The sequence below is a fragment of the Poeciliopsis prolifica genome, unplaced genomic scaffold, assembly GCF_027474105.1.
Source record: "Poeciliopsis prolifica strain line A6 unplaced genomic scaffold, Auburn_PproV2 SCAFFOLD012, whole genome shotgun sequence".
Lineage (NCBI taxonomy): Eukaryota > Metazoa > Chordata > Actinopteri > Cyprinodontiformes > Poeciliidae > Poeciliopsis > Poeciliopsis prolifica.
The window spans coordinates 8,214,186-8,239,478 of record NW_026562387.1 but is presented as its reverse complement, the minus strand read 5'-3'; the positions used below and the strand labels follow the sequence as shown (position 1 = coordinate 8,239,478).

Here is a 25,293-nt window from a genome sequence, read left to right as displayed (position 1 = left end):
CTTTACAGGTGTACAGGCTGATGATTTTCTCCCTCCTTTATTTACTTATTCACATCATTGCAGTAGTCAACCTTACTGAGTGACTTTGATGGGTATGACTGACAATTGATTTTCTGGAACACAAGGCCATAAACCAATTCAATAAAGGTAAATAGCTAAACCATTGTATTTGGTTTTAACATTAACTGCATATACATTTTAATTACTCTAATTATGTAAGTAATAAATTATCATGAATGTATAATTGTTGATAACATAATTAATTATTTATGTATTGGTTTATTTATCTGGTCTATTTAGTTCAAATTTTATTTAAATTATCATCTTCATAAATATTTACGGGATGACTTATTAAGTATGTCCCTTCTGGACCTCCATACCCATAATGCCCATAAATGTTTTATAAATTGGGTGTTTTGCTGCCTCCTTGTGTTGAAAAAAAAATACACACATCCTGTTGAGCATGCGCAGAGGAAGAGAAAGCAAACGCAATAACAAAACAGCTTCAGAAGTAGCAAACTGTCGCTGTGCTCTTTGTTTAGTGTGAAAGTATCCAGTTGAACAATATAAAAATACAACATCTTCCTGGACGGAGTTTCGGCGGAAGAGAAGAAGAAGACAGAGAAGAAGAACACAGTCGACCTTGTGTTTTTTTTTTTACTTTTTTGGAAGTGCCTTTACACACTTGCTTCCTGTTAAATACTCGGCAAAAAAAAAAAGGTACACTGAGAAATGTGAAAGTAGCTCTTTGCTACGCGGAACAGGAGGCTACACACCCACGGGACTCCTGCGTGTTTTAGTGTTTGCTACATGAGTCTGTCGGCGTGATGTCGCTAAGTTCAGGCGGCTGGACTCACAGCCCCGGCCTCACGCCGGACCAGTCCACCGCCCTCACCAGCAGCTATGAAGCCTCGCAGGCGCAGCCTGGCTGCCAGACCGTCCTCATGTCGGTCCGGGTCTCGGTGTGCCATTCCGGGGTTCGTCCGCTGTGTCTTCCGGGAGCTGGCGATGAGTCACTCCGCCTGCAACTGAGCATGGACCCGGGGAAATCCGGGGAATTCCGGCTGGCGATACAGAGCATCAGCGGGACGGGCCTGAGTGTGGTGAGTTCACTGTGACGATGAGGGACTTTTGGGTTTTGTTTTGACCGGGAAAGAGTTTCACACGAAATACGTACAAATAAAGTAATGTTTTAACACTATGACATATTGCATAGTGGAACAGAACTGACCAAAACTGTATAATGACCGCAGATATGCACTAAACATAAGCAAAATTGTAAATAAATACATGTTCAAATTGATATCCTTACTTTTATTTAAAATATTTATTTATTTAACTGACACTATTTCCCCCCTTATTCTATTTCCTGTCGTGTTTTTAAAACCATCTGAAGTATCTATTTTTTTTTATTTTTATTAAAGTAATTCTGTGAACAAAGACTTTACCCACCTTTCCATCTGTGCTTTGACTGGGCCAATACAACACTCTACAGTGCTTTGATCTATATTAGAACAGAGCGTTATCAGTAAAGCCTGTAATTACGGTACTGTCTCTTAGTATTGTCATAACAGTGTTAATTAAAACATATTTTCCTGGCTCTTTTCTTTCTTTTCTCCCAACCACACCAATCACAGGGGCCCCACCACCACTCACCCTCAGCTTTAGCATCTCAGCTTCTAAAATTAAACAGCAAGTCTGGGCAACTAGGGCAAAGTCTATCCAAAAGGCCAAATATATGGCAACTGAAATGCAATATCCCACCAAATGTTTCATCCAAGCATTCCTTGGCAGTCACAGTATTGCTCATGTTAATACTGTGAGAGCAATTCAATACATTGTGTAGCGCTAAGCTATTACATTTGACCTCAGGCTTTATATATGGAGCTTTCCCACATGTTCTTCAGTTTCTAACAGGTTTTCATCCAATATTGTCCAGTATTTAGCTCCATTCATCTTCCAGGCAACTCTGACCTGTTTCCCTTTTCCCCACAGCATGATGTCAGTGTTTTTATCTGTCTGTGCTTCAAACTTAATGTTGGTATGGAGACCTCCGCTAGTGGTCTCTAAATTATTAAGAAAAACTGTCTTTGTTTCAAGTTACAAGTCTTAGGTATTCATATTTTATGCTCTAATTGTGTTGAACTTCATTTATTAAATCTCTGCTCAGGACTTATTGCTGCCTGAAGATTTGTGCATAGCCATTATTTTGCAAGAAAATAAACTTGTTGGCGTGGAAAATTTTCTTTTTCCATAGTAAATGGACTTATAAATTCTTCTGAGAGATTAGTAGTCACAGGATAACAAGAAAGTGTCCAAGCTATGCAATATTTATTAGCAGCCTGCTTAATGGAAAAAAGTGGAGGCCTTTTAATCACATTTAGTTGACGTACTGGATTAGAAAATTGCAGGGAAATAACTTCCCTTTCTGTTTTGGTGTGCACGTGTTCATCTCTCATCGTCTCTTCCTCTTCCACCTTGTTTGCAGACCATAAATGAGTTTGACTTAAGGTCCATAAATTATGAAGTGAAGTCGCCAAAGTGCCACGAGCTGATATCGGTGGCGCCTCCGTGCGACCGCATCATCTTCAACTTCAGCAGCGAGCAAGAGGCCGAGGGATGGGCCACCGTGGTCATGTCCTCGCTGAGAGAAGCACATCGAGGTCAGTTGTCAGTCTCTGCACACGCTGCCATTGTGATGCTGAAAGCGTCTTGAAGAACCTGTTCTTCCACGGAGAATTGTTGCTCCAAGCTTCTGAGGAAATTACAGATTGGCAAGGGCTCGGTGTTTTCTCCCTTTGTCAAAATCGGTTGTTTACAGTGGATAGACTCAAATGCCATTTCCTAAAAGTAACAAACTAAGAGCTATAATTAAGTGAAAAAGGTCTAATTTTATGTATTTGTTTTAGCTGCAGATGATGTAAAGGATAAAGAGAACACTGGATGAATACTATGTTATTGCATTTCAGGCAATAAAAGTAATTATTTAATTATCTGAAAAATTAATTGAATTTGTTGGTGTCTTTTAATATATTTGTATGTGGTCGAATAAAAAATCAGCCGAATGTGTCAAAAAAATTATTTGGCTAAACAGCAGAATAGTCAATAGAATAATTGATTATTAAAATGTTTGTTTGTTGCAGCCCAAGTTTAAAGTACCTACAATTGGAAGCAATAGTCAGACGTGTTGCTTAATTTTATGTAAACTTTTTGTAGAAAATTAGATGCTACATTTATAGTAGTAAATATTAAATGGTGGCTTTCAAAAGTATTAAAATCCCTTGATTTCTCGGTTTTTATGTGATAAACCAACACACAGTTAGGAGTGAAGGAAAATGATACAGGATTTTTATACAGATAAAAATCTGATGACCAGATGTACATTATTTGACTTTTAGCTTTCATGTATTTGTTGCTTCCTTTTACTTCTCTTTACTTTGTTCTGACTGTCTCCTCTCCACATTGTCCATCCTTTCAGCCACACCTCAGGAAAACGGTCTACAGCACCTCCTCGATGGCCTCCATCTCCAGAATACCTCGGCTTTACAGCAAACAGGTGTGCCAAAGTGAAAATGTGTCCAGTTTGTGTAAATATCTGTTCATCTGCTCCTATCTTCATTTCACTCTTCATGTCTGCGTTTCATGTTTAGAGGATGCTTGCATAGAGCTGAAAAAAGCCATCGAGGCAGGGGACATGCAGAGCGCTTCTGTCTTCGCCGCCTCACTCGCCCGCAGACAGGCACCCCTGAAGATCCAGCCCTCCACCAAAACCTATGAAGAAACTGAAATAAAGTAAGTCGACTGTGATGATAATTTGATGTATGAAACCACGGTTATTAATCAGTTATCTGTCGTTTGCTTTGTTGTAAAAACAGTTTAGCTGTTATTGTCGAGGATTCCTCCTCGTCTTGTTGCATCACTGTGAAAGTTTTTCCTCACATGACTACTGCGTCGCTGAAGCAGCAGGTTTGCATCAAACTCATCGCTTTCTCCTGATACATCACATCTCTCTATCTCTATCTAACGGTTAATAATAACATTTTTCTGTCGGCTTTGGCTCCTTTCCAGATGTTTCTCGAATATGGCTTCCACCCGCGGGTCCAGCGTTGGGTGATCGGCCAGTGTTTGTGCACCGACCTCCGAACTCTTGCATCGTACGGCATCCGTCAGGATGGTGACACGGCCTTCTTGTACCTCTTGTCAGCCCGCCACTCTCGCCTGACCGTCCAGGTCCTACAGAAAGACCAGGAGAGCGCCCTCCTTCTCAGCCCTCCATCTTCTTTTCAAAACCCCTCTCTCCCTGCTGCCTTCACAAACGGACCCCTCTCCCATGACGGGCGGCCATTTTCCACTCTACCTCCAAGACTGCGCAGGACCAGCAATAATGGTAAGAACAAGTCTCTGCTACACTAGATATGGATTGCCTGATCATGGTGATTACGCATGCTACGATCCAGTCCAATACAAGATGAAAGAAGGCTCTGTGAAATAGACAAGGACCTGCGGCAGCCAATACGGTCTCTCTTTTACTTTTAGCATTATTTTAAAGGGTGAAAAACCTGGGCTTGTTTGGTCAGGACATCACTTGCACTAGATTATGAATTAGTATAGTAATGTATTGATAATGGCATAATAATTCAAGTTCATCCTCTCAAAGACCAATTAACTTTCACTTTTGTAAAGAATACCGCAACTGGAAATTTAAGTAACTAAAATAAAACACAACAACCACAAACAATAAATAAAGCCATAAATAAAAAGCACACACAAGCAAAACAGTAAATACATGGATTGTGAAGTTTTTGTAAACCAAATTGCACATCAAAAAGTTTTAATCTGAGCTCATTTTATTTTGTCATGCTTACTTGAGGCTTCATTGTTAAGATTATTTAAAAACTTGAAGTCATTTGCAAAATCCTTTTCTCTCTCCTGCAGAGAGACCGAACATCAGCAATATTAGAGATCAATTCGAAATGCCTCGACTCAATCCCAACGCACCTTCTACCCAGGTAAGACACTTCCCAGTTCCTGTAAAATCTAAACCTTTCATAGTCTGCAGCATTTTGCATCTTTCCAGGTGACCGGAAGATTTAACATATTAATTGTGCCTGAGTGACTTGCATATAATTAGTGAAAGAATTGTGTTATACTTATTAAGTAAATAGTATCTGCAAAAGTAATAGAAGAGACGATACGCATTTAAGAGAATCATGTTATTCAGTATCACAGGCTTCAATGCTCAAAACACCAGGAGACTTAATATTATTGGGCACATTAACTTTAGCAGGTTATGGATTTTGAAAAGTAATCTTCAAGACGGCACAGTATTGGCATCAGAAGATGAGAATTTAGCCACATATTTGTTTTTACAAACAGAATATTTTAGTTATTTAAATTATTTTAAAGAATCTGTATTATGTATAGAATATTCGTCCTTGTGGTTTTTACTGTGGTACAGATACAATTAAAAACATTTGAAAAACGTTCTTTTTACAGTTATATATTTTTAGGGAATGGCATCAATGTTTCCTAAATTTTCGTTTTTAAAGAATCTGTAATCTGTTTCAGACTAAGTGTTAACATTAGCAGCTGTTAGAGCTTACGGAAATGCAGCAATTTAAGAGCTGTCACAGTGGTATTTTCCAAACCAACGTGAATCGTCTCGATTTTAAATATTGTCATTGCAGTGTAGGTGAGTCTTCATACGTTTTCTGTGTTTTAAAAATACAGTTTTAATTACTTTGCTTCAGGGTTGGTCTTGTCCATCTTGCACGTACATCAACAAGCCAACACGGCCGGGCTGCGAGATCTGCAGTACAAACCGGCCTGAGAACTACATTATCCCTGGAGGACACCAGCCTGACGCTCTGGAGCTCAGAAGGATCCTGCAGGAGAAGGAGTCAATCAGACAGTATCAGCAGGTAGGAAAATGATCTTTAAATGGTGTTTTCTTGCAGTTGTCTGCATGCAGAAACATGTTATAACAGCTATGCATGGTTGTCAATGGCTTCGCAGATGACCTGCTGATTAATATGTAAGCAAACAAACACACTTTTCAAAGTAATCCAAAAGACATGCAAAAAGTTGAAATGGATTGAAGGCTGCCAGTGGAACTGAAACATTCAGACTCACTCAGGTTGACTCTCTTCTCTTTTGTCTCTGTTTTTCTGAAGGAGAAAGGGAGAAGAGAGACGCTGAGGAGTGCTGGGCCTCATAACAACTCACTGCTGTTTAACCTGGACCAGGACTACTGAACATACTGACACATGCACACTCCACTGCAGATAACAGACTAGCAACTTAACAGCGAATCAGTAATGATGCCGAACCCGGTTAATGTGTATATGAATTCATACTTGAGTAAAAATACGGTTTTGTTGTTGCTTTTGCTGAAGTTTAATAGCTTTTATATAGTTTATTACCAAAAATAGCATATCTAAACTTTATTTTTGTTTTAATGTTTGTAGAACGTAGTGCAGGTGATGTGCAAATAAATTTGTCTGCCTTAAAGTCAGACTTGACCGGTAATGCTGATGAGTAACATCAAGTTATATTTTTCTGAGCTCCTTGGCACTTCTTGTTGCCAGTATGTTGAATGTATTAACCAGATTTTGCACTGTGGTTGTAATTACCTTGTGATACATCTGAAAATAAAAGGTTTTAAATGTTTGAGTGTGTTTGGACTTGATGTGTGAACGAGAAGATTAACAGTAGCATGTTCTTAATTTGTCTATTAAGTTCCCTTTACAAGAAAACTGGAAGTGTATCATTTATAGAGCATAGATTTAATCCTGTTTGCCACAATATTATATATTAAGACTTTAGAGGATTTTTTTTTTCCTGATTTAAAAAAAAATGTCTCTTGTACTCAATCCTTGAAAACAGACGCCTTGTGTGTATCAGATACGAGTTAAAGCATTCTTATTAGAGTCATATGGACTTCCAGAAGAGACTTTTTGTAGTCGGCATGTTCAAAGACACGTCCATGTTAGTTGGAACTTTAGGCTTTGTCCCAAAACTTCCACTTCCACCCTTGTGTCCTTCAAATGGTTTGAGTACGTTCCAGTTTTCCGGAGTGGACTTAAACACTGCCTTCTGCGCCTTTAATCCACACTTCAGCTAAGCCCACATCCAAGTGGACTTCAACGATATGCCTCACAATTTATGGATTCATGTGACATTTTGATTTAGAAGGAGGGAAGGATTTAAATCATTTTTGTGTCACTGTACTATCTATACATGTGTTTTTGCTCTGGATTCAAAAGCCACAACAAAACACATTTGAACAGTGGCCAGTCTTGCCATTTTGGATGTCACAGTTACGACACAGATGCACAAGTCGATGGAACTTGTAGCATCCTAATTCTCCAATGTTTGCACACTTGTGACCTCGAACCCTTATCTTTGGGTTACTTGGGGCAAAAAGGACATGCCTTATCTTCGACTGACTACAAACTTCTTTGAGGGGCAAAAGCAGTAGCTTGTAGTTGTACCTTTCCTGAAAAATCAATTAACGCCTCATGTTATGAATGTTTAATAATAGATCGGTCAATGGTGAAAAGAATTCTTGTCAGACTGATGGGTGGATAGATGCACGTGATTTGATTCGCCTATTAAATTGCTTAGTAGTGTGATTAAAAATAGTGCTAATGTAAACTATAATTCCTTCAGGCAAAGGAGCAGGAGCGAAGAGAGAACTTTGACCGGATGGTGAAGGTGGACGGTCAGGACCTGGTGCCTAATCCTGAGCCTGTGGATTGTAAGATCTGCTTCGTGGACCTGCAGTCGGGAGAAGGTGTCCTGCTGAGAGAGTGTCTCCACTGTTTCTGCAAGTGAGATGTGGGAGTGGGGAGATGTGGATTTGACACTACCCAGTATTTTTTCTGGATAACTGAACCCTGTCTGTTTCTGTGTGCGGGCGCTTAGAGAGTGCTTGCGCTCCATCATCATGCTCTGCGAGGAGCCTGAGGTTTCCTGTCCATACAGAGACGATACGTACGCCTGTCCATGGGCCCTGCAGGAGCGAGAGATCCGAGCTGTGAGTTGCACCAAGGCGCCTCGTTAGAGCATTCTCGACAGCACACCTTTTAAATCATACTCCTTCGTAATCTCCCACTGTATGCCTTTCTAGTTGGTGCCTCCGGAGGAATATGAGCGCTGGCTGCAGAGAAGCCTTTCTGTAGCAGAGTCTCGCTGCGAGGGCAGCTATCACTGTGCAACTCCGGATTGCCTGGGATGGTGTGTGTACGAGGACACAGTCAATGTCTTCCACTGTCCTGTCTGTCGGAAACACAACTGTCTCATTTGCAAGGTGAGAAGCACACAGGTCACACTTATAAGTAGTAAATCTTCAAACGAGAAGTGACAATGCCAGTCAAGCACTAATGTTATTGTCAATTCATGGGAGCCACGAATGAATTTGAACTGGGTTTGTCTTATTAAGAAAGAATAATTATGCAATAAGACTGTGCATTAGTGAGGGTTTTTTTGTTCATACTTGGTGAAATTCAAACATAAAGGCTGAAATATCTGTATATTTCAACCTTTCAGAAATAATAGCAAACAACTACTATTATTTCAAGATGTTCACACAAATCCCCTATAAATTCTTCCTCTCATTGTACCCAAATAGTTCAGTCTTTGTCTTGTTTGATAAAACTTTACTCTTACAACCTCTAAAAATAATAATTTGACTTAGACTCTCGCATGTTTTTTCCTTGTCAGGCCATTCATGAGGGAATGAATTGTAAACAATACCAAGACGACCTCGCAGCCCGAGCCATAAACGACTCTGCTGCCAGAAGAACGACACATCTGCTAAAGGTCAGCAGCAAAATAACACTTTAAAGCTTTTCAAATCACTCTTACATGTAGTTGTTTTTTTTTGTTGTTGTTTATTTGTTTTTTAAACAGACTGCCTAACATAAGAGTAATCAATTTGTAGCATCACTGTTAAAGAGTGAAACACTGGATTTGTAAACAGAGAAAGGAATTTGTATCGGCTTCCACCAACCACATTCTTGTTTCTTTTTCTCGCTTTGTTTTCCTCTGCTCTCGTTGTCTGCTCCACAATCAGACCCTTGTGCAGTCAGGGGAGGCCATGCACTGTCCTCAGTGTGGCATCATTGTGCAAAAGAGGGATGGATGTGATTGGCTGCGCTGCACTGTCTGTCACACTGAGATCTGCTGGGTAACCAGAGGGCCTCGTTGGGGACCCAAGGTAAGAAATGATGACTTTCCCTTGCTCTGTGATAAAAGTCCTAAAAGTTGCATGATGCTGCTTTTTTGTGGTTGCTTGCAATATGGCTTAAATATCATTTTAACTTTTCAATTTTACTCCTGAAGGGTCCTGGAGACACCAGTGGAGGATGTCGCTGCAATGTCAACAATCAGAAATGTCATCCTAAATGCCAAAACTGTCACTAACACTCAGGATGTGGATTCTTGGAAATCTCTGGAAATACACGAGTTTCATAACAGGAGGAAGAGTTCAAGCATACAACTGACTCACGCTTAAACCAAAACTGTATAAGATAACCAGTGTTGCACCTGAATTCATATTGGCTTTTCTCTCTGCAGATCTCTAATCAGTAAGCATTCCCTGGCTTACCCGAAAGTAAGTCGGTGAGTGAGGTTAAGTGTAGCACAAAGGAGTTATAGCTTTGAATGCCCGTGGTGCCTTTTCAGAGTTTGGTGTGCGGGCTTTGCCCCAAAAGGCTTGTCAATGTTTTGTTAAGGTGACTCCATGCTGAGTTTGGGAGTTTTTTGTGTTACAAAGCTATGGCTCTTCTTTCCTGGTCTGCTTCCCAGGAAACAAATGCAGAAGTGATCTTACATCTCCAGATTCAACAAAACTGAGGCCTTGAAAGTGAAGAAATGTGTTTTTTTTCTCTGCATGATTTGCTGCTAAGGAAGCTTTTCCATATTATAGGTCAATAAAATTGATGCTTCTCTAGCTTTACATTCATTAAGGTTTTTTTTTTCTTGTCAACTGTTAGAGCTTATGAGCCTTTTTATGCTTTGGCAGTCATTTCTGGACATGTTATCAGTTCGGCCTATTAATGGAAGCATTCAGAAACATTTCTACAGCTTACCTCTTCTCTGTGATTGGTCAATTAATTTCAAACTCCTGATTTGCATGAAACCACTCACACGTAGAATCAGAAAATTTCGAGTTAACTTAACATGTTTATTTGAAGAAACTCTAGGTTTGATGATCCCTCACAGTACAGACCTCAAGTGCACTGGAGTTCGTTTTGGATGCCACGCTCTGGGATGCTTCGTATTAAACTGAAGTGGCTGTCACTGATTGAGGTTTTCCAGAAAATGTGAATGAATCTGGGTTTTTTTTTTTTTTTTTTTTTTGCTGTTGTTTTGTTGTGGATGTGTTTTTTTTTCTGCATTAAGAGTGTGAAGTGTTACAAACCAGCCATCATCAGTATGCTTGTGTGTGTCTATGTGAAATACTGACTGAATTGTATGTAGTTCAAGGTTCACCTTGAACTACATTTCAGACTGACTGTATTTAAATTCCTCCTCCTTTCAAACTGATCTTTGTTGGTTGGTTGTTACATTATTACATAACCTGAGAAAAAGTGGTGATCAAAATATGTCACTATTAACTTCTTATGTTCAATAAGAGAGTCAATGTATACACCTTTTATTGATAAGCTAATATTCCCGATGGACAGCTTAAATGTAGTAGAGTGCATACTCGTTTTACAGCTTTTTAAAGATTTATATCTTTGGAATTTTTTTTTTCATCATTCTCTAAATCAAATAATCATGCATGAATGCACTGCCTATTGTCTCTACTACACTACTGTCCAGAACTGACAAGCTCTGTTGCTCCATGTCAGCACTCTGATGTATCCTTGTGCCTTAATTGTCAATAAATATGCATTAAACTCAGTCTGCGTATTTTGTTGGTCCACTTGATGGTGTTACATCCTCTGGGTGGCAGCAGACGTTTCAGAAGGTGCAACACTGCTCTGCATAAATTATCCAGATTTTTTTTTTCTTCTCTTCACAACCTTGATTTCTTTTGCAAAATTAGAAGCAAAGAATTAAATTGTATCTGTTCTTTATTCTGTCTAACAAACACCAAGTCTTTAACAAATTCTATACAGATTTTTTAGTTACATTATCTATAATTACCTACACATGAGAAAGGCAGAGTGTCAGTGATTCCCTGGGCTCTGTGTGTGTGTGAAAGATGTTAACGCCTCCCGACAGAATTATTAAACATCTATCTCAGTGCAGCACATGACCTTGCACTGAGAGTAGCCTGTACTGAGCGCCAGAAATACTGGGTCACACCGACTCTGCTACTGTCTTGGCCTCCTGACACTTGCAGTGTTCCTCAGTACGAACTGTGTTTGCATAAGATGACTTCTGACACAGTTGATTACTCTGAATTATAAGGGGATCAGAGTGTAAGGGGCTGAAAATGTTAACATAAATGATTGTCCTTCAAGCATCTCAATAATGGAGAACTTTGTGGCCTGTCACATTAAAGCCATTCCATAAATTGTGCACATCTTGTTTTTATTATTCTTCAGTCATTTTACTAACAACAAAATATTTGTTATGTTTTCATAAGTCAAATATAGATGTGTTCAGATCATTTAAGTTTTGTTCCAACATTTAAGGGGATTATTATAGCCTATGTAAAAAAAATTACAATTTTTTTTACATATAATAAGGAATAAGAATTACAAACACAGGAATGTTGCTTCCATTCTATTATGCATATTTCAGAAATTGTTGAATCTCCTGTTGCAGCCATTCAGGAGCGCTCAAACTCAGATCTATCTCTTTAAGAAGCTTGTCTCTGTCTCTTATTAAAGAGACAGAGGCCAATTTGAAGGTTTTTACTTAAAACTACATTATTCTGCCACTTTACAATATGTCTGGCACATAGAATCAGACATCAATTTATTGGGTTTTGGGGATAAAATGAAGTCGATTAAGAGATCTGAAAAGTTGAGCAATGGAGGAGCAATTTGGATCAATTGACAACAGTGCGGCTTTCGACATATTTCAGATTATGTTTTGGAACTAAATATGTGGATCATACAGTCATGCTATCTCAAAAATGAAATCAAATTTTGGGTCATTTGCATATTTCTGGTTATGTTCCAAAAGTGTTTTTCTTTTTTTTTTTTTTTTTTCATCATCTTTTTATCGCCACATACTGATGCATCCCTCTATTATTCTTTAGGTGTGATCTCTCAGCCACTGTGTGCTTTGTGCTGTTTTCCTGTTTTACACATGCAGCATCAAAGCATTTTTGTTTCCAGCAGGAATGCTCGATCTTGCTCGGTGAGGTTTCTCATCGCAGTGGCCCCTCTTGGGGCAGGTCGGGTTTCAGATCCTGGAGCTCGTCCTCTCCCACGGAGGCGGAGTCAAACCTCCGAACCCGCTCAAAACGACTCCCTCAAACGTGTCTTTCGGGACCGATCGGAGAGAGGGCCAGGGAGGATCGGATCGGACCGGATCGGATCGTCACCGGATTACCGAAGATTATCACAGGAACAGATCCTGCAGCGACCGACGGACACAGGTGGGTAAAAACACCCGGCACTGTTTGGGCTTGTTGTTCCGAACCCGCTGATGGAAACGTCAGCTGAGACAAACAGAGGATTCAGTGTGGACGTGCACAGCAGAAGCTGACTCTCTTCATGGGCTCTGTGCATGAATGTGCATGCGGTTTGCAGGCTTTCCTTTGCTGCGGTGTCACAAGGCGTCACGCACAATCTGCTGCATTTCTGGTTTGTCGAGTGTTAACTGCACGACTGACAGTCACACAGTTTTAAAGAGACAGCAGCAGCAGCCTGGACCCCCGATTCTCCACGCTTCTAATCTGAGGCTGCGAGCGGAGAAAGTGTGGATCTTGTGTTGAATTGTAGTTCAGATGCCCGCAGTGCAAAGTGCAGGAATGTTTATGTGTCAGAGGTCAAAACCTGGAAATGAAACGTCATGGAACAAAGCAACACAACCAGCACGATTGTTGCGTAAACTTGGTAGTAATTGACTGCAAACACCGGTGAAACCTGGGCGTGTGAACGAAACGTGTCTACGTCTGATTCTGTTTTGCTTTTTCAGTTCCTTGAGGATCAGCAGCTGCATTTTTCATTTTCCTCACTATGGCTGAGACTGAGGGGAAGTTTGACTTCGCCATAGACCGAGGTGGCACCTTCACCGATGTGTTTGCGCGCCTGCCTGATGGCCGCGAGAGAGTCCTCAAACTGCTGTCCAGAGACCCACAGAACTACAAAGACGCTCCCACTGAGGGCATCCGCAGGGTCTTGGAGGAGGTAAGAAAGTTTTATGTAAACATTCAGCATCTTCCAAAGTTGCTTATAATGCTTGAACTCTTTCACATCTTGTTACCACTCAAAGCTCACCCAGATTGAATGTGAACAACTTCTCAGTGGAATTTAGGTCCTAACTTTGACTGGGCCAATTCTGTTGTAGCTCTTGCAGGGAAATTGTCCTGTCCCTGCTCATAATGTTGCCACCACCATGTTTTACTGTGTGCATAGAACAATGAGCGATGTTTTGTTTCCGATGTAAAGCAAACAGTTTAATTTTGCTTCCATCAGACCAGAATAGGTTCTTTTTTCAAAACATTAAATTATGTGGATTTAATCTCCCGAAATGTAAGGTTGCTTCTGAAATACTATTATTTTGCAGTTGTTAACATTCTTAACAACTGCCATTAAAATATTTGCGTGACTTTCAACTGCAGGAATCGGGGCGACTCTTCCCTCGTGACCAGCCTGTTGACACCGCCCTGATTGGCTGGATCCGAATGGGCACCACCGTGGCAACCAATGCCCTGCTGGAGAGGGAAGGAGAACGGACCGCACTGCTGGTCACAAAAGGCTTCAAGGACCTGCTGCACATTGGCACACAGGCCAGGCCCAAACTTTTTGATTTGGTAACGTTTGTCTTCTTGTTCTATAATATTTCCTCTTTAAACTCTCCTACTAAGTTAGACTTCTGTTTCTGCAGCACAAGGTTTAGGTATTATGTTGCAGAGCATCATGGTAGTCCCTGGAGTTTGTCCCCCTGACCCGTTGTACCATTAACTCTGAGGGCCACTTATTAAGCCATTGTTGCAAAACTGCGAATGGAAATCTAAAATGCTGTCCAGTTCATGTTCAGTCTTGTGCTCTCAGTGTTTCACAAGATTTGTCTGGTTCCTCTCTTCAGTACATCTGCTTGACCTTCACATGCAGGAGGTCGCCGTCCCTGATGTGCTGTATGAGGAGGTCATAGAGGTGGATGAGCGAGTCGTCCTCTGTCAAGACGACTGCCAGCTGCCCAGGAAAGATCCCAAACGATTTGTAACAGGTGTTTGCAAAGTTCAAACATTCCTCTTTTTTTCATCAGTATTTGATATACTGATGAAAAAAAATATACTGATATTTGATTTTTATCTAAACCCCAGCTAAAGATCAAACAAAACTGATTGGTGCACAAAACACGCTGACAGCCTGTTTAATCTTTGTTTCTTGAGGCAGTACAGGTGATTCTCTGGAGGTGTGGCAGGAACTGGATCTGGAAAAAGTGGAAAAGGACCTGAGAGGAGTTCTGTCCCGCGGTATCTCCAGCGTCGCCGTCCTCCTCCTCCACTCGTACACGTCAGTACATCAACAAATCTAAACGTCGTCCTCGTTTAGATTTCAGATTGAGCTCTTGTTCTTTTGTATCGAAATTCTTTTTTTTCACCACATTTTCTCTGCTTCTAAATTCCTATTTTCTTAACAGCTGATATGTGATTATAAGTCCCTGAGATCTCTCTTTCTCTTATGTGGGAGTTGCTCTGTATGTCCAATAAGCACTCGTCTGCTTTCTGTGAAGCTTATACAACCTTCTGGGTGAAAGGTCATGTTTTCCTCTCCTGCCTCTCTTTCTTCGTGTAGACGTCACCCCCAATTATTCCCAGAAATCTATTTGCGTTTGAGGAAACGGTCTGATTTATCTTAAAGTTTTTGATGTAAAAGAGTAGAATGGGTGAGACGCCCTTTGCTTTTATCTCATTCTTCACTCAAATATGTCTGAAAGTGTGATCAGACAAACACAGTGAGCCAACTTTTATCTTCTGCTCGTTTCAGCTGGTCCGATCATGAGAAAGCGGTGGGCTCTCTCGCCCGTCGTCTGGGTTTCACTCAGGTGTCTCTCTCCAGCGAGGTCATGCCGATGGTGCGGGCGGTCCCTCGGGGCTACACGGTCTGCGCGGACGCCTATCTCACACCCAAAATTCATCAGTATTTAAAAGGATTCACTGCCGGCTTCAAAGGTGGCCTGAAGGTACGTTTTCATTTTTCTTATTTTTTATTTTTTAGATTTTCAGCATCAAAAAACTACTTTGTGTATTTCAGTTCAAATTTCTATGCCTGAATTCCCTAATTTAACCCTTTTTTTTAGGATGTAGATGTGTTGTTCATGCAGTCAGATGGCGGTCTGACCCCCATGGAGCAGTTCTGCGGCTCAAGAGCCATTCTCTCTGGCCCAGCAGGGGGCGTGGTGGGATACGCCGTCACCTCCTACAGCCAAATGGAGAAGAAGCCCGTGATTGGCTTTGATATGGGTGGTGAGTGTGTGAGATTATATTCTTTTTCTTCCACCTTCCAATGACATGTTGACTGTTTTTTTTCACAGTAAATCTAAAATAAAAATGGATGTTTTGTGTTTCCCGGCAGGAACCTCCACCGATGTGAGCCGCTATGCTGGCCAGTACGAACACGTGTTTGAGGCCACGACGGCTGGAGTCACCCTGCAAGCACCTCAGCTGGACATCAACACCGTGGCTGCGGGCGGGGGGTCCCAACTCTTTTTCAGGTGAACTTACCCTTGAAAGAGGGATTTTTTTCGTCTTTCAAATGAAGTCTTATGAATTCTTGTTTGCATTTCCCTGGCATGTTCATGATTTCTTTGCTTCCCCCTCTCCCCCCAGATCAGGGATGTTTGTCGTAGGACCAGAATCTGCAGGTGCACATCCAGGACCGGCCTGTTACAGGAAAGGTGAGATTACAGACAGGTGTCTCACCTCCACAATCAGTTAATAAACATGAATGCGTTTCATTTTTTGGCTTTATTGAATCTTCCCTTTATACCTCACCCTTTTAATCTCCATGATGTTAGGCAATAATCCAGAGGAACAGAGCTGGGGTTTTCTGTCCCACCAGCCTCCTCTGAATTAGTAATCCGCTTAATGTGCATAAAGGAGAAAAATGGGCTCAAGTTCAGCTTTCATAACTCAATCTTGTATCATGTGTTAGTCATAAAGCAGGAATAAAGAGGACATCTTTTAGGAACCAACTAGATTTATGATCAACAACCAATTTTCACTTTCATATTGCAGAATAAGTAAAAGTCAAAAGAGAAAAACAAAGCTGAAGATGAGAATATAACGCAAACAAATATTTTTGTAATAATGCCTTTATGTAAACCATTTTCTGGTCAGATTTTTTCCCCCGTTTTTAAAAAAATGTTAAATGTATTTTGCAGGCGGCCCTCTGACTGTGACCGATGCTAACTTAGCTCTGGGTCGCCTTCTTCCTCCATTCTTTCCTAAAATCTTCGGCCCCGCTGAGAACGAACCGTTGTCGTTGGAAGACACCATGACGCATTTCCGTCGTCTTACTGAGGAGATCAACAACTTCCTGTCTGCAAGCCAAAGCCAGGTGCCATTACTTAGAGGTTTTCATTTTAGTATCGCTAACAGCAAACAGTGACATAAAAGACTTATTATTTATGTTTTCAAATAAAGGCCAATGGCGGCACAAACTCTCAGAACAACATGGTGCCAATCAGCCAATCCACAATGAGCGTGGAAGACGTGGCGATGGGATTCATTCGTGTTGCTAACGAGGCGATGTGTCGACCAATCAGGGCTTTGACGCAAGTATGTTATTACAGCGCTTTGGTATTTTGGGATTACTGATTTTAAGCAATCTTGTGTTACCTTTTCTCTTCTCCAAACCTAACAGGCCAAAGGTCATGACACGTCTCAGCATGTGCTGGCGTGTTTCGGCGGTGCAGGAGGTCAGCATGCCTGCTCTATAGCCCGAGCTCTGGGAATGAAGACCGTCTTCATCCATAAGTAAGATTAATAAGGGGAAAAGGAGGGTTAAGTTGCTGTGCAAGAATATTTTGTTGCTTAAACTGGATTGTGCTGCTCTCAGGTACAGCGGCGTGCTGTCGGCGTACGGTCTTGCCCTGGCAGACGTCGTGGAAGAGGTGCAGGAGCCGTGCTCTCTTAAGTACGAGCAGCGGTGTTTCAGCGAACTGGACCGCAGGATGGAGCAACTCTGCAGACGCTGCCGCGACACGCTGACCGCACGCGGCTTCTCGAGGTCAGAGCCAACAGAACTCAGCAAGTGAAAGTAACCGATAGATTTTCTTCCTAAAAAAATAAAATAAAAAATAAAGAAAAGGGGATGTTGCTCTTATTGGACATGAAGAGCGAACCCTCCAGGCGCCAAAGGTTAAAACGTTCATCCCTTTTCATCATAGCCTATCCGTCACACCTGCAATCTGAGCTGTTTATATTTTTATGTTTTTTCTAACATTTTCACGATATCACAACTTTAACCACTAGTTGGCAGCAAAGCTACTGCAGAGGACTAAATTGAGAATCTTTTCCTCATTTGGTTGCATTATTGCAATAAAATACAATATATGATTTCTGTTTTTCATTATAAAATAGGGTAAAAATTAAAAATATATTTTAAAGATTAATGAAAATGCCATATCTGATTAAGACTCAAGTCGATAAAGAGTTTTAAGGTTTGGGGAGTTGTACTTTGGTATGTTCACTGGAAGAGTCTATTACTTCATTTTCCTTATTCTGAACCTTCATCAGCTAAAGATTCAAAATGTTTTTTCTAAGAATATTTTTCTCAATAATTAAAAGCAATTGGCATCAATTTGAAAAATATGCATGTTTTTAAGAGAACTGCCACAATATTTTCTTGTTTTTAGCATTTTGTGACAACCAATGTGACTCGTGTAGAAGTACCTCCAACCACTGCTTTACCTCAAATGTTTCCTCACTGTTTCTGATTAACATTGACCGTGGACAGTAACATAATCCAACTCTCTGGGTCTTCTCTTGTCGTCCCCAGTGGTCAGATATCTACTGAGGTTTTTCTCCACCTGCGTTACGAAGGCACCGACTGCGCCCTCATGGTTACGGCTGACGGTTACCCCGTAAACGCCCACTCCTGTCGAGCGGGCGACTTCAGCAGCGCCTTCACCAAACGGTCTGCTGAGAGCCTTTATTTTTTGCCTATTTTAGTGTAAATCAGCTAACTTTTCTTCATAGGAATACGTCATGTTTTGTTTTTGTTGCAGTTATTTGAAGGAGTTCGGGTTCACCATCCCAGACAGAGCCATCATGGTGGACGACATCAGAGTGAGAGGCTGCGGAAAATCTGGGATCAGCTCCATGCATAAATCAAAGACGGGACACAAACAAGCCAAACCTGTCATGGTAGTCGAGAACGCACACACACACACATAATAGAAGCCATCCTCGCTGTTAAAACTTCGCACCGAAGGTGTTCTGTCGTCTTCCTCTGCAGATGACCAAGTGCTTCTTTGAAGACGGTTACATGGACACCAGTGTGTTTCTGTGGGAGGAACTTCCATGTGGCAAAAGCATCCAAGGACCGGCCATCATCATCGACAAAAACAGGCGAGCCTTTCTCTAGACGTGGTCTGGTTACCGTCCAGCAAGTTTCACCGAGGTGTTAGTTGAAGTGAAGATTCTGAGTCTAAACTTCAATTCGAAATTTCAATTAGGAACATCGATTGGGTGTTTATGCAGTTAGATACCAGAAAAAAACGCGCATCTCTTAACACTAAATTAAAGATTGTTTATAAAATATAAGCTCTTTTGAAATACTGCTTGTCTGCTTAGACACAAGCAGTTTACAGTTGGTAAATTTTGCAGAAATAAAATTGGTGAAACCTATTTCTGTTTAATTAGTATTTTTATTCACACTGAAATTCTCCATTATGACAATGAGAAAAAAAGTTTCCGATTGTTGTGAGAATAATCTTACTGTGAGGATGACGTAAATACTTCATGCCTAAATCTGTTTGTTTTTTTTTCTGCTCTTGAGTTCAGAATATGAAAATCTTTGCGCTTGTAGATTTTAAATTCATTAATAATTAAATTAATTTGCTGCAAGTTTACCGTCTCTTCCTTCATCCCTGTCAGCACCATCCTGGTGGAGCCGCACTGCGAGGCCTGCCTGACGGAGGACGGCGACGTCTGCCTGGCTGTCGGCTCAGACTCTCAGTGCGCCCTCGGCACTGAGCTCAACACCGTGCAGCTCTCCATCTTCTCCCACCGCTTCATGAGCATAGCGGGTGGGACGGCACTTTCAAAAAAGTGTTCGGAGGGATTAGAGTTGAGATTGTGAAGGAAAGTTGCTGACCAGTATGTTTGTCCTGCGGACCGTTGCAGAGCAGATGGGCAGAGTCCTCCAGAGGACCTCCATCTCCACGAACATCAAGGAGCGTCTGGACTTCTCCTGCGCCGTGTTTGGGCCCGACGGAGGCCTGGTGTCGAACGCGCCTCACATCCCTGTCCACCTGGGGGCCATGCAGGAGACCGTCCAGTACCAGGTGATAAGCAGGACCACTCCTGAGTGCACAAACTAACACCAAGTCTGGGTGCTCTATGTCTATTTTTTTTTTCTTCCTTTTGTGAAGATCCGATCACTGGGAAACGAGCTGAGAGAAGGAGACGTGATTCTGAGTAATCACCCGTGCGCTGGCGGCAGCCACCTTCCAGACTTGACCGTCATCACACCGGTCAGGCTTTCGGTTCTTCTCCAATGTCCTCATTGGTCCCCATTTCTGTCCTCTCTTCACTATTGTCTTTCTTCTGTCTCTCAACCCAAAGGTGTTTCGAAAAGGAGTCCACAGGCCTGTGTTCTTTGTGGCCAGCAGAGGGCATCATGCCGACATCGGAGGCATCACTCCGGGCTCCATGCCCCCCCACTCCACTTCCCTTCAGCAGGAGGGGGCGGTCTTTGTTTCATTTAAGCTCGTCACTGGGGGAGTCTTCCAGGAAGAAGGTAAAAAGACCAACATGTCTTCCTCTGTCCGTTAGAACACGGATGTTTTCCTGCGGAGTTTATCTCCGGCCCTCTCTCTTCCACTTGTCACCACGCCAGCCGTCACCGAAGCTCTGATGGCTCCGGCTCAGCACCCCGGCTGCTCTGGGACTCGTAATCTCCATGACAATCTGTCAGACCTGCGGGCTCAGGTGGCAGCCAACCAGAGGGGCAGCCAATTAGTGGGGGAGCTGATCGACTGCTATGGGTTAGACGTGGTCCAGGCCTACATGGGATACATCCAGGTAAACATTCCTGCAAGTCAATAGAAAGGTTCAGAGTGGATGCCACTGAAACCTCGAATCCATAATTATATCTTACCAAATCCAATTCCCCTAATTTCTCACTTACTTTGTTGCTAAGAATAGAAAATATTTCAAAAGTATTTTATTTCAGTCATTCGTTCTGTGAGTTGACCTGAATTTAAAGAACAAATAAATAGAAACCGTAAAACAAGATGGTAGGCCTTTGCTGGGATGACCAAGAGAGCACTGGTTAAATCTTTGGGAAAATTTGGGAAAACTCTGAAATATATAGTGCATATTTGAATTCAGCTTCCTTTCACGGCTCCCTTTCACAGGGAGCCGCAAGTCAAATGTCTTTACCAGCTTGGCACTTTTTGTCGACTTTATATTGAGTCCAGTGGTCACTTCTAATCTCAGTTCAACAGATTGCCAGTTTAGTTCAAGTGTGGACTTTGACTGGGCCGGCCCAACACCTGAATAGCCATTGATCTAAGCAAGCCATGTTTGGTTTTGACTGACTGCCAACATTGCAAAGAAAAATAAATAAAAAAACAAAGGGTATTTTTGCAGTGTTAGTAAAAATGCACAAAATTGTTTGTAGCCTGGCCCATTATTCAACTCACAAAACAGACGATTGGAATTAAAGCCACTTTGTGAAAATATTTTCTGTTATTTCCTTTGTGGAAAACAAAAACAAAAAAGCAATTGTTGGCCCTCCCCAATCTAAAGTTGAAGTTTGTTTTTAATGATTAGAACAGCAGTGTACCATCAAACTCTCCTACCTCGACTACAGCAGAGTTGACAGTGAAATATGAGGCTAAATACAAGACGATACCCGAAGAAATCCTGTGTGGCGTTTGCGTTCCAGAGTAATGCTGAGCTGGCCGTTAGGGACATGCTCAGAGAGTTCGCACAACGCCGGCGTCGTCAGACCGGCGGCTGCTTAGAGGTGAAATCAGAAGATTTTATGGACGACGGGACACCGATCAGACTCCGGGTCCAGATTAATGAAGAAGAGGTGAACTCTGAGCGTCCTGTCAGGATAATCTGAAGACACGAAGAGACGGCGGCCAATTGAATAAATCTTTCCCGTTACAGGGCAGTGCCGTGTTTGACTTCACAGGAACTGGACCCGAGGTGTGGGGGAACTGCAACGCTCCACGGGCCATCACCCTGTCCGCTCTCATCTACTGCCTGCGCTGCATGGTCGGCCAGGACATCCCTCTCAATCAGGTGGAAAACTTTCAATTTTTGGCCTTTATAGTACTACTCATCCTAAACGGACGATTTTAAAAACCGCTTCCTCTTTTCGCTCATGAAGGGCTGTCTGAAGCCGATCAACGTGATCGTCCCCCCCGGCTCCATCCTCCAGCCGTCCCAGAATGCAGCTGTGGTCGGAGGAAACGTGCTCACGTCTCAGAGAGTGGTGGACGTCATATTTAAGGCGTTTGAGGTGTGCGCCGCCTCCCAGGTGAGACAAATGTCAATTCTCATGTTCACCAGATCCTTAAAAGGTCTAAAATCTAAAATAAAAATAAAAAACTCTTAAATTCTTTTTTTTGTTTGTTTTTTAAAGTAAGTTGACTTTAAATACATTAATCAGAGGTTTTAAATTTTGTCTAATAAAAAATAGAGAAATAAAATTATGAGAATAAAGTTACAATATTAAGAAAATACAGTCAGAATAATACAAGGGTAACATTGTAATAATTTGAAAATAAAGCTATAATATTACGAGAATAAAGTTGACTATTCTCATAATACCTCGACTTTATTCTCGTATTATTTTAACTGTATTCTCATATAACTTTATTCGCTTAACACTGTGGCTTTATTCAGGTAAAATTATTACTTTGTAATTTTATGAATATTTTCTTGTAATTTCTTTTTCACAACATGACCCTAATACTCGTCTTGACGATGAAAACTCATAAATTAGCCAGCTTTTTTTTCTTCTTTTTTGTTTTGCTTCCATCACAAGTAAGTCTCAAAGTTTGCAAAGTTTGGAGATATGGCTCTTAAATTCCATTCATAAAGGTTTTAAATTTGAGCCTGTGAAACCTGCAGACACCCGGCTACAGCTCTGACTGCATGTTTTTACGCCTCCTTAATGCTGCACTGTCTTCCTCCGATCAGGGCTGCATGAACAACATTTCCTTCGGCAGCGAGCGAGTCGGCTATTACGAGACGGTGGCTGGAGGTGCGGGGGCGGGGCCCGGCTGGCACGGCCGGAGCGGCGTCCACTCTCACATGACCAACACCCGCATCACCGATCCAGAGATTTTGGAAAAAAGGTGAGACAGTTTGCTGAAGACGTGTCAGTTTGTCGGGGGGTTTTTTTGTTTGTTTTCTTCTGTTGTTGGCTGCAGCTGTTGATCCATCTGCTGTCCAGGTATCCAGTGATTTTAGAGCATTTCTCCCTGCGACCCGGCTCAGGAGGCGCGGGAACGTGCCAAGGAGGCGACGGCGTCATCCGTAAACTTCGGTTCAGGAAGAAGGTGGTCCTGTCCGTCCTGACGGAGAGACGGGCCATCCGCCCCTACGGCCTTCAAGGTAATCACTGAAACCTGCTCCGGGTCTCCTCTGTGTGTTCATTTATTCCCTCCTCCTCCATTTATAGTAGTGTAAAATCATTTTGGCCATGTTTCTCTCTGACGCTTAGGGGGCGAGGATGGCGCCACGGGGCTCAACCTGCTGCACAGAGCTGACGGTCGAATCCTCAACCTGGGAGCAAAGACCAGTGTCAGCCTGGAGCCAGGAGTAAGAAGAGAGGCGCACCAATCAGAGAATTTGCAGCCAATTTTCTCATTTTGTAAACCTAAAAATAAGAATAAAATTGTTTTTCTTATTTAAAAAAACACCCACAAACACATACACACACAAAACAGATTTTCCAGTTTCGTTTTGATGTACAGAGGGCAGAAATGGCTCTTTGGATTGTAAATGTTGCAGTAAAATCCGGCTGGTTGCTTGGAAAGAGGAAAAGATCTTTATATTAAAACTCCACACAAAAAATGGCATGAAGCATCTATGATCTGCTACAGTCTGTCCTCTGCCAGGCAGATTATAGTTCTTTTGGTTCTGCAAACAGAAATGTTATCACAAGACATTCCCCGCAAGTTATTCATAATACCCAGTTTTGTGTCCCTAATTTTGTTCGACAGTAAATGAAATAACACATCTACTCCTGGTCTCCCCCTGCAGGACATGTTCTGCCTTTACACCCCGGGAGGAGGGGGGTTTGGGAGCGAGGGAGACCTGAAGAGCGGCGGACCTCACAGCAAGCGAAGGCGTCTGAATGAGGTGTTCACTGAGAGGGGCAGTGTGTTTGAGTACAGAATGGCTCAAGAGGGAGTGTAAAGAGAAATAATGAAGAACTGGAAGGAAATCGTAGGAAACAAGAGTCAGACTTCATCAAATTGAATTACCAAAAGATACAAAAAGAAAGTTAAAGGTAAAACTGTGACAGGCATGTTTTCTAGCATTATAGTGTGAAAAATAAGACAATGGCACATACCAAAGGTTTGACAAGAAATCTTGATTCAGACCGTAATAATGGCTCAAGTTCCTGAACTGTGAATGTTTCTCTGTGAAATTTCACTTTTTGTTGCATGTATATTCCTGAAACTATTACTTTTCACACTGGTATTTTAATCCAAACCTCTTAGTTGGCAAAAGCATCACACAGTGTGTATTTCTGAATGCTGTTTTTAGCAAATGTCAAGATGAACTTAAGTGATATGTGAATTGAGCAAGTACTTTTCTCAAGCCAACAATCTGTTCTTTATACCTCCCCCCCCTCCCCCCCCAAGTTTTATAAATAAATCCCATTTGTCAACAGAAAATAGTTTAAATTCCATGTTGTGGAAACAGAAAACAATTTCCACAACTGCAAACTTGATGCATGACAGGTAGTCGCACCCAGAATGGTTAGAATGGTTGTGTTGGGTCAATGCGGCATCCCCCTCCTCCCACCTTTGGTGTCAGGAATGATCATGAGCAGAGGGAGGAAGGATGGCGAGGGAGGGAGGGACGGAGTGCATGCAGGCAGGCAGGCATGCGTAGGCAGCTGATACAGAGATAGTGGTCACAGCAGGGGGGGGTGGGGGGGATCAGCGGGAGGCTCACGACTGCTGATGTAAATCAGAGTGCTGCAAGAGAAAGAGGAGCATGGAAACTCCCAATTTCTGAACCCAAGTTTCTGTAGCAAAATGGTCAAATGGAGTTGATTTAAAAAATATATATATATGAATAGAGTACATGTTACATTTCATCTTTTCTAAATTTAAAATATGCATGAGCTTTAATATTGATCTCGATGCTAAAATATCTTCGTTTCGTTTCGATGGAGTCCGTTTGGAGTGTTTTATGCTATGTTAATATTGCCGCTCCACTAAGAACTTTCAGTTCTGGTAAATAAATATACTTCAAGATGAACATATTTTACACTTTTTCAGATTTATATACACCAGCTGGACAAAGTTACAAAAACTGTGTTGAGCTGCATCATTTTGCTGGAGCAGCAAAATGTTTCATCATTCAGCCACATATTTCAAAATATAACTTCTTTTTTTCTTTGTGTTGCAGACTTAATTACAGCTTTAACAATTTTCATGATTTAAATGGTCCACACAAAAATCCTTTACCGGAAGCATATCGGATGATGTTACTCAGTCTTTGAAAATAAATAAATAACAGAAACAATGCAATGAACCTAAGTCAGTTTTGTTAAAATGTCAATTTTATTTATCTGTACAACACTGAGCAGCACTGCTAACATAAACTTTTTAGAAACCTGTTATACTTCAAGAGATCTCCACAGACGTATAAACTTTAATGATGCATAGTTGCATGTTGGTCAGTGGTTAAAGTTGACAGGAAGCCTGTATTACATTCTTCAGTCG

General features: G+C 41.7%; 2 protein-coding genes across 3 annotated transcripts; both read left to right on the top strand.

Annotated features, from left to right (window-relative positions):
• The first annotated feature begins 487 nt into the window (after positions 1-487).
• Positions 488-10,911, top strand: shrprbck1r (sharpin and rbck1 related). The gene is made up of 14 exons (XM_055037875.1): positions 488-1,103; positions 2,489-2,663; positions 3,479-3,556; positions 3,651-3,792; positions 3,876-3,966; positions 4,069-4,387; positions 4,936-5,009; positions 5,751-5,921; positions 7,672-7,832; positions 7,927-8,038; positions 8,132-8,311; positions 8,725-8,823; positions 9,077-9,220; positions 9,346-10,911. Exons 1-14 carry the CDS (start codon positions 828-830, stop codon positions 9,424-9,426), a joined length of 2,103 nt encoding a protein of 700 aa, XP_054893850.1. The 5' UTR covers positions 488-827; the 3' UTR covers positions 9,427-10,911.
• Positions 10,912-12,408: 1,497 nt separating this feature from the next.
• Positions 12,409-23,910, top strand: oplah (5-oxoprolinase, ATP-hydrolysing). Of its 2 annotated transcripts, XM_055037647.1 has the most exons (28): positions 12,411-12,565; positions 13,108-13,319; positions 13,754-13,945; positions 14,247-14,361; positions 14,528-14,651; positions 15,126-15,321; positions 15,439-15,604; positions 15,714-15,852; positions 15,968-16,035; positions 16,522-16,697; positions 16,784-16,918; positions 17,004-17,116; positions 17,199-17,369; positions 18,141-18,278; positions 18,370-18,508; positions 18,600-18,712; positions 19,241-19,392; positions 19,490-19,650; positions 19,738-19,839; positions 19,931-20,105; positions 20,205-20,389; positions 21,258-21,407; positions 21,488-21,622; positions 21,711-21,860; positions 22,526-22,683; positions 22,782-22,942; positions 23,052-23,149; positions 23,594-23,910. In XM_055037647.1, exons 2-28 carry the CDS (start codon positions 13,149-13,151, stop codon positions 23,747-23,749), a joined length of 3,939 nt encoding a protein of 1,312 aa, XP_054893622.1. In that variant the 5' UTR covers positions 12,411-12,565; positions 13,108-13,148; the 3' UTR covers positions 23,750-23,910. The 2 variants fall into 2 exon arrangements, 1 of the variants encoding a protein (XP_054893622.1); XR_008606474.1 differs by lacking the exon at positions 23,594-23,910 and having other exon boundaries at positions 12,409-12,565; positions 22,826-22,942.
• Positions 23,911-25,293: the final 1,383 nt, after the last annotated feature.

Coding starts and splice junctions, on each gene's coding strand:
- shrprbck1r (XM_055037875.1), top strand. CDS start 828: ATGTCGCTAAGTTCAGGCGGCTGGACTCACAGCCCCGGCCTCACGCCG. Junction 4,388..4,935: donor GCGCAGGACCAGCAATAATG/GTAAGAACAAGT, acceptor TCTCTCCTGCAG/AGAGACCGAACATCAGCAAT. Junction 5,010..5,750: donor CCAACGCACCTTCTACCCAG/GTAAGACACTTC, acceptor ACTTTGCTTCAG/GGTTGGTCTTGTCCATCTTG.
- oplah (XM_055037647.1), top strand. CDS start 13,149: ATGGCTGAGACTGAGGGGAAGTTTGACTTCGCCATAGACCGAGGTGGC. Junction 19,840..19,930: donor ACTTGACCGTCATCACACCG/GTCAGGCTTTCG, acceptor CTCAACCCAAAG/GTGTTTCGAAAAGGAGTCCA. Junction 21,623..21,710: donor AGGACATCCCTCTCAATCAG/GTGGAAAACTTT, acceptor TCGCTCATGAAG/GGCTGTCTGAAGCCGATCAA.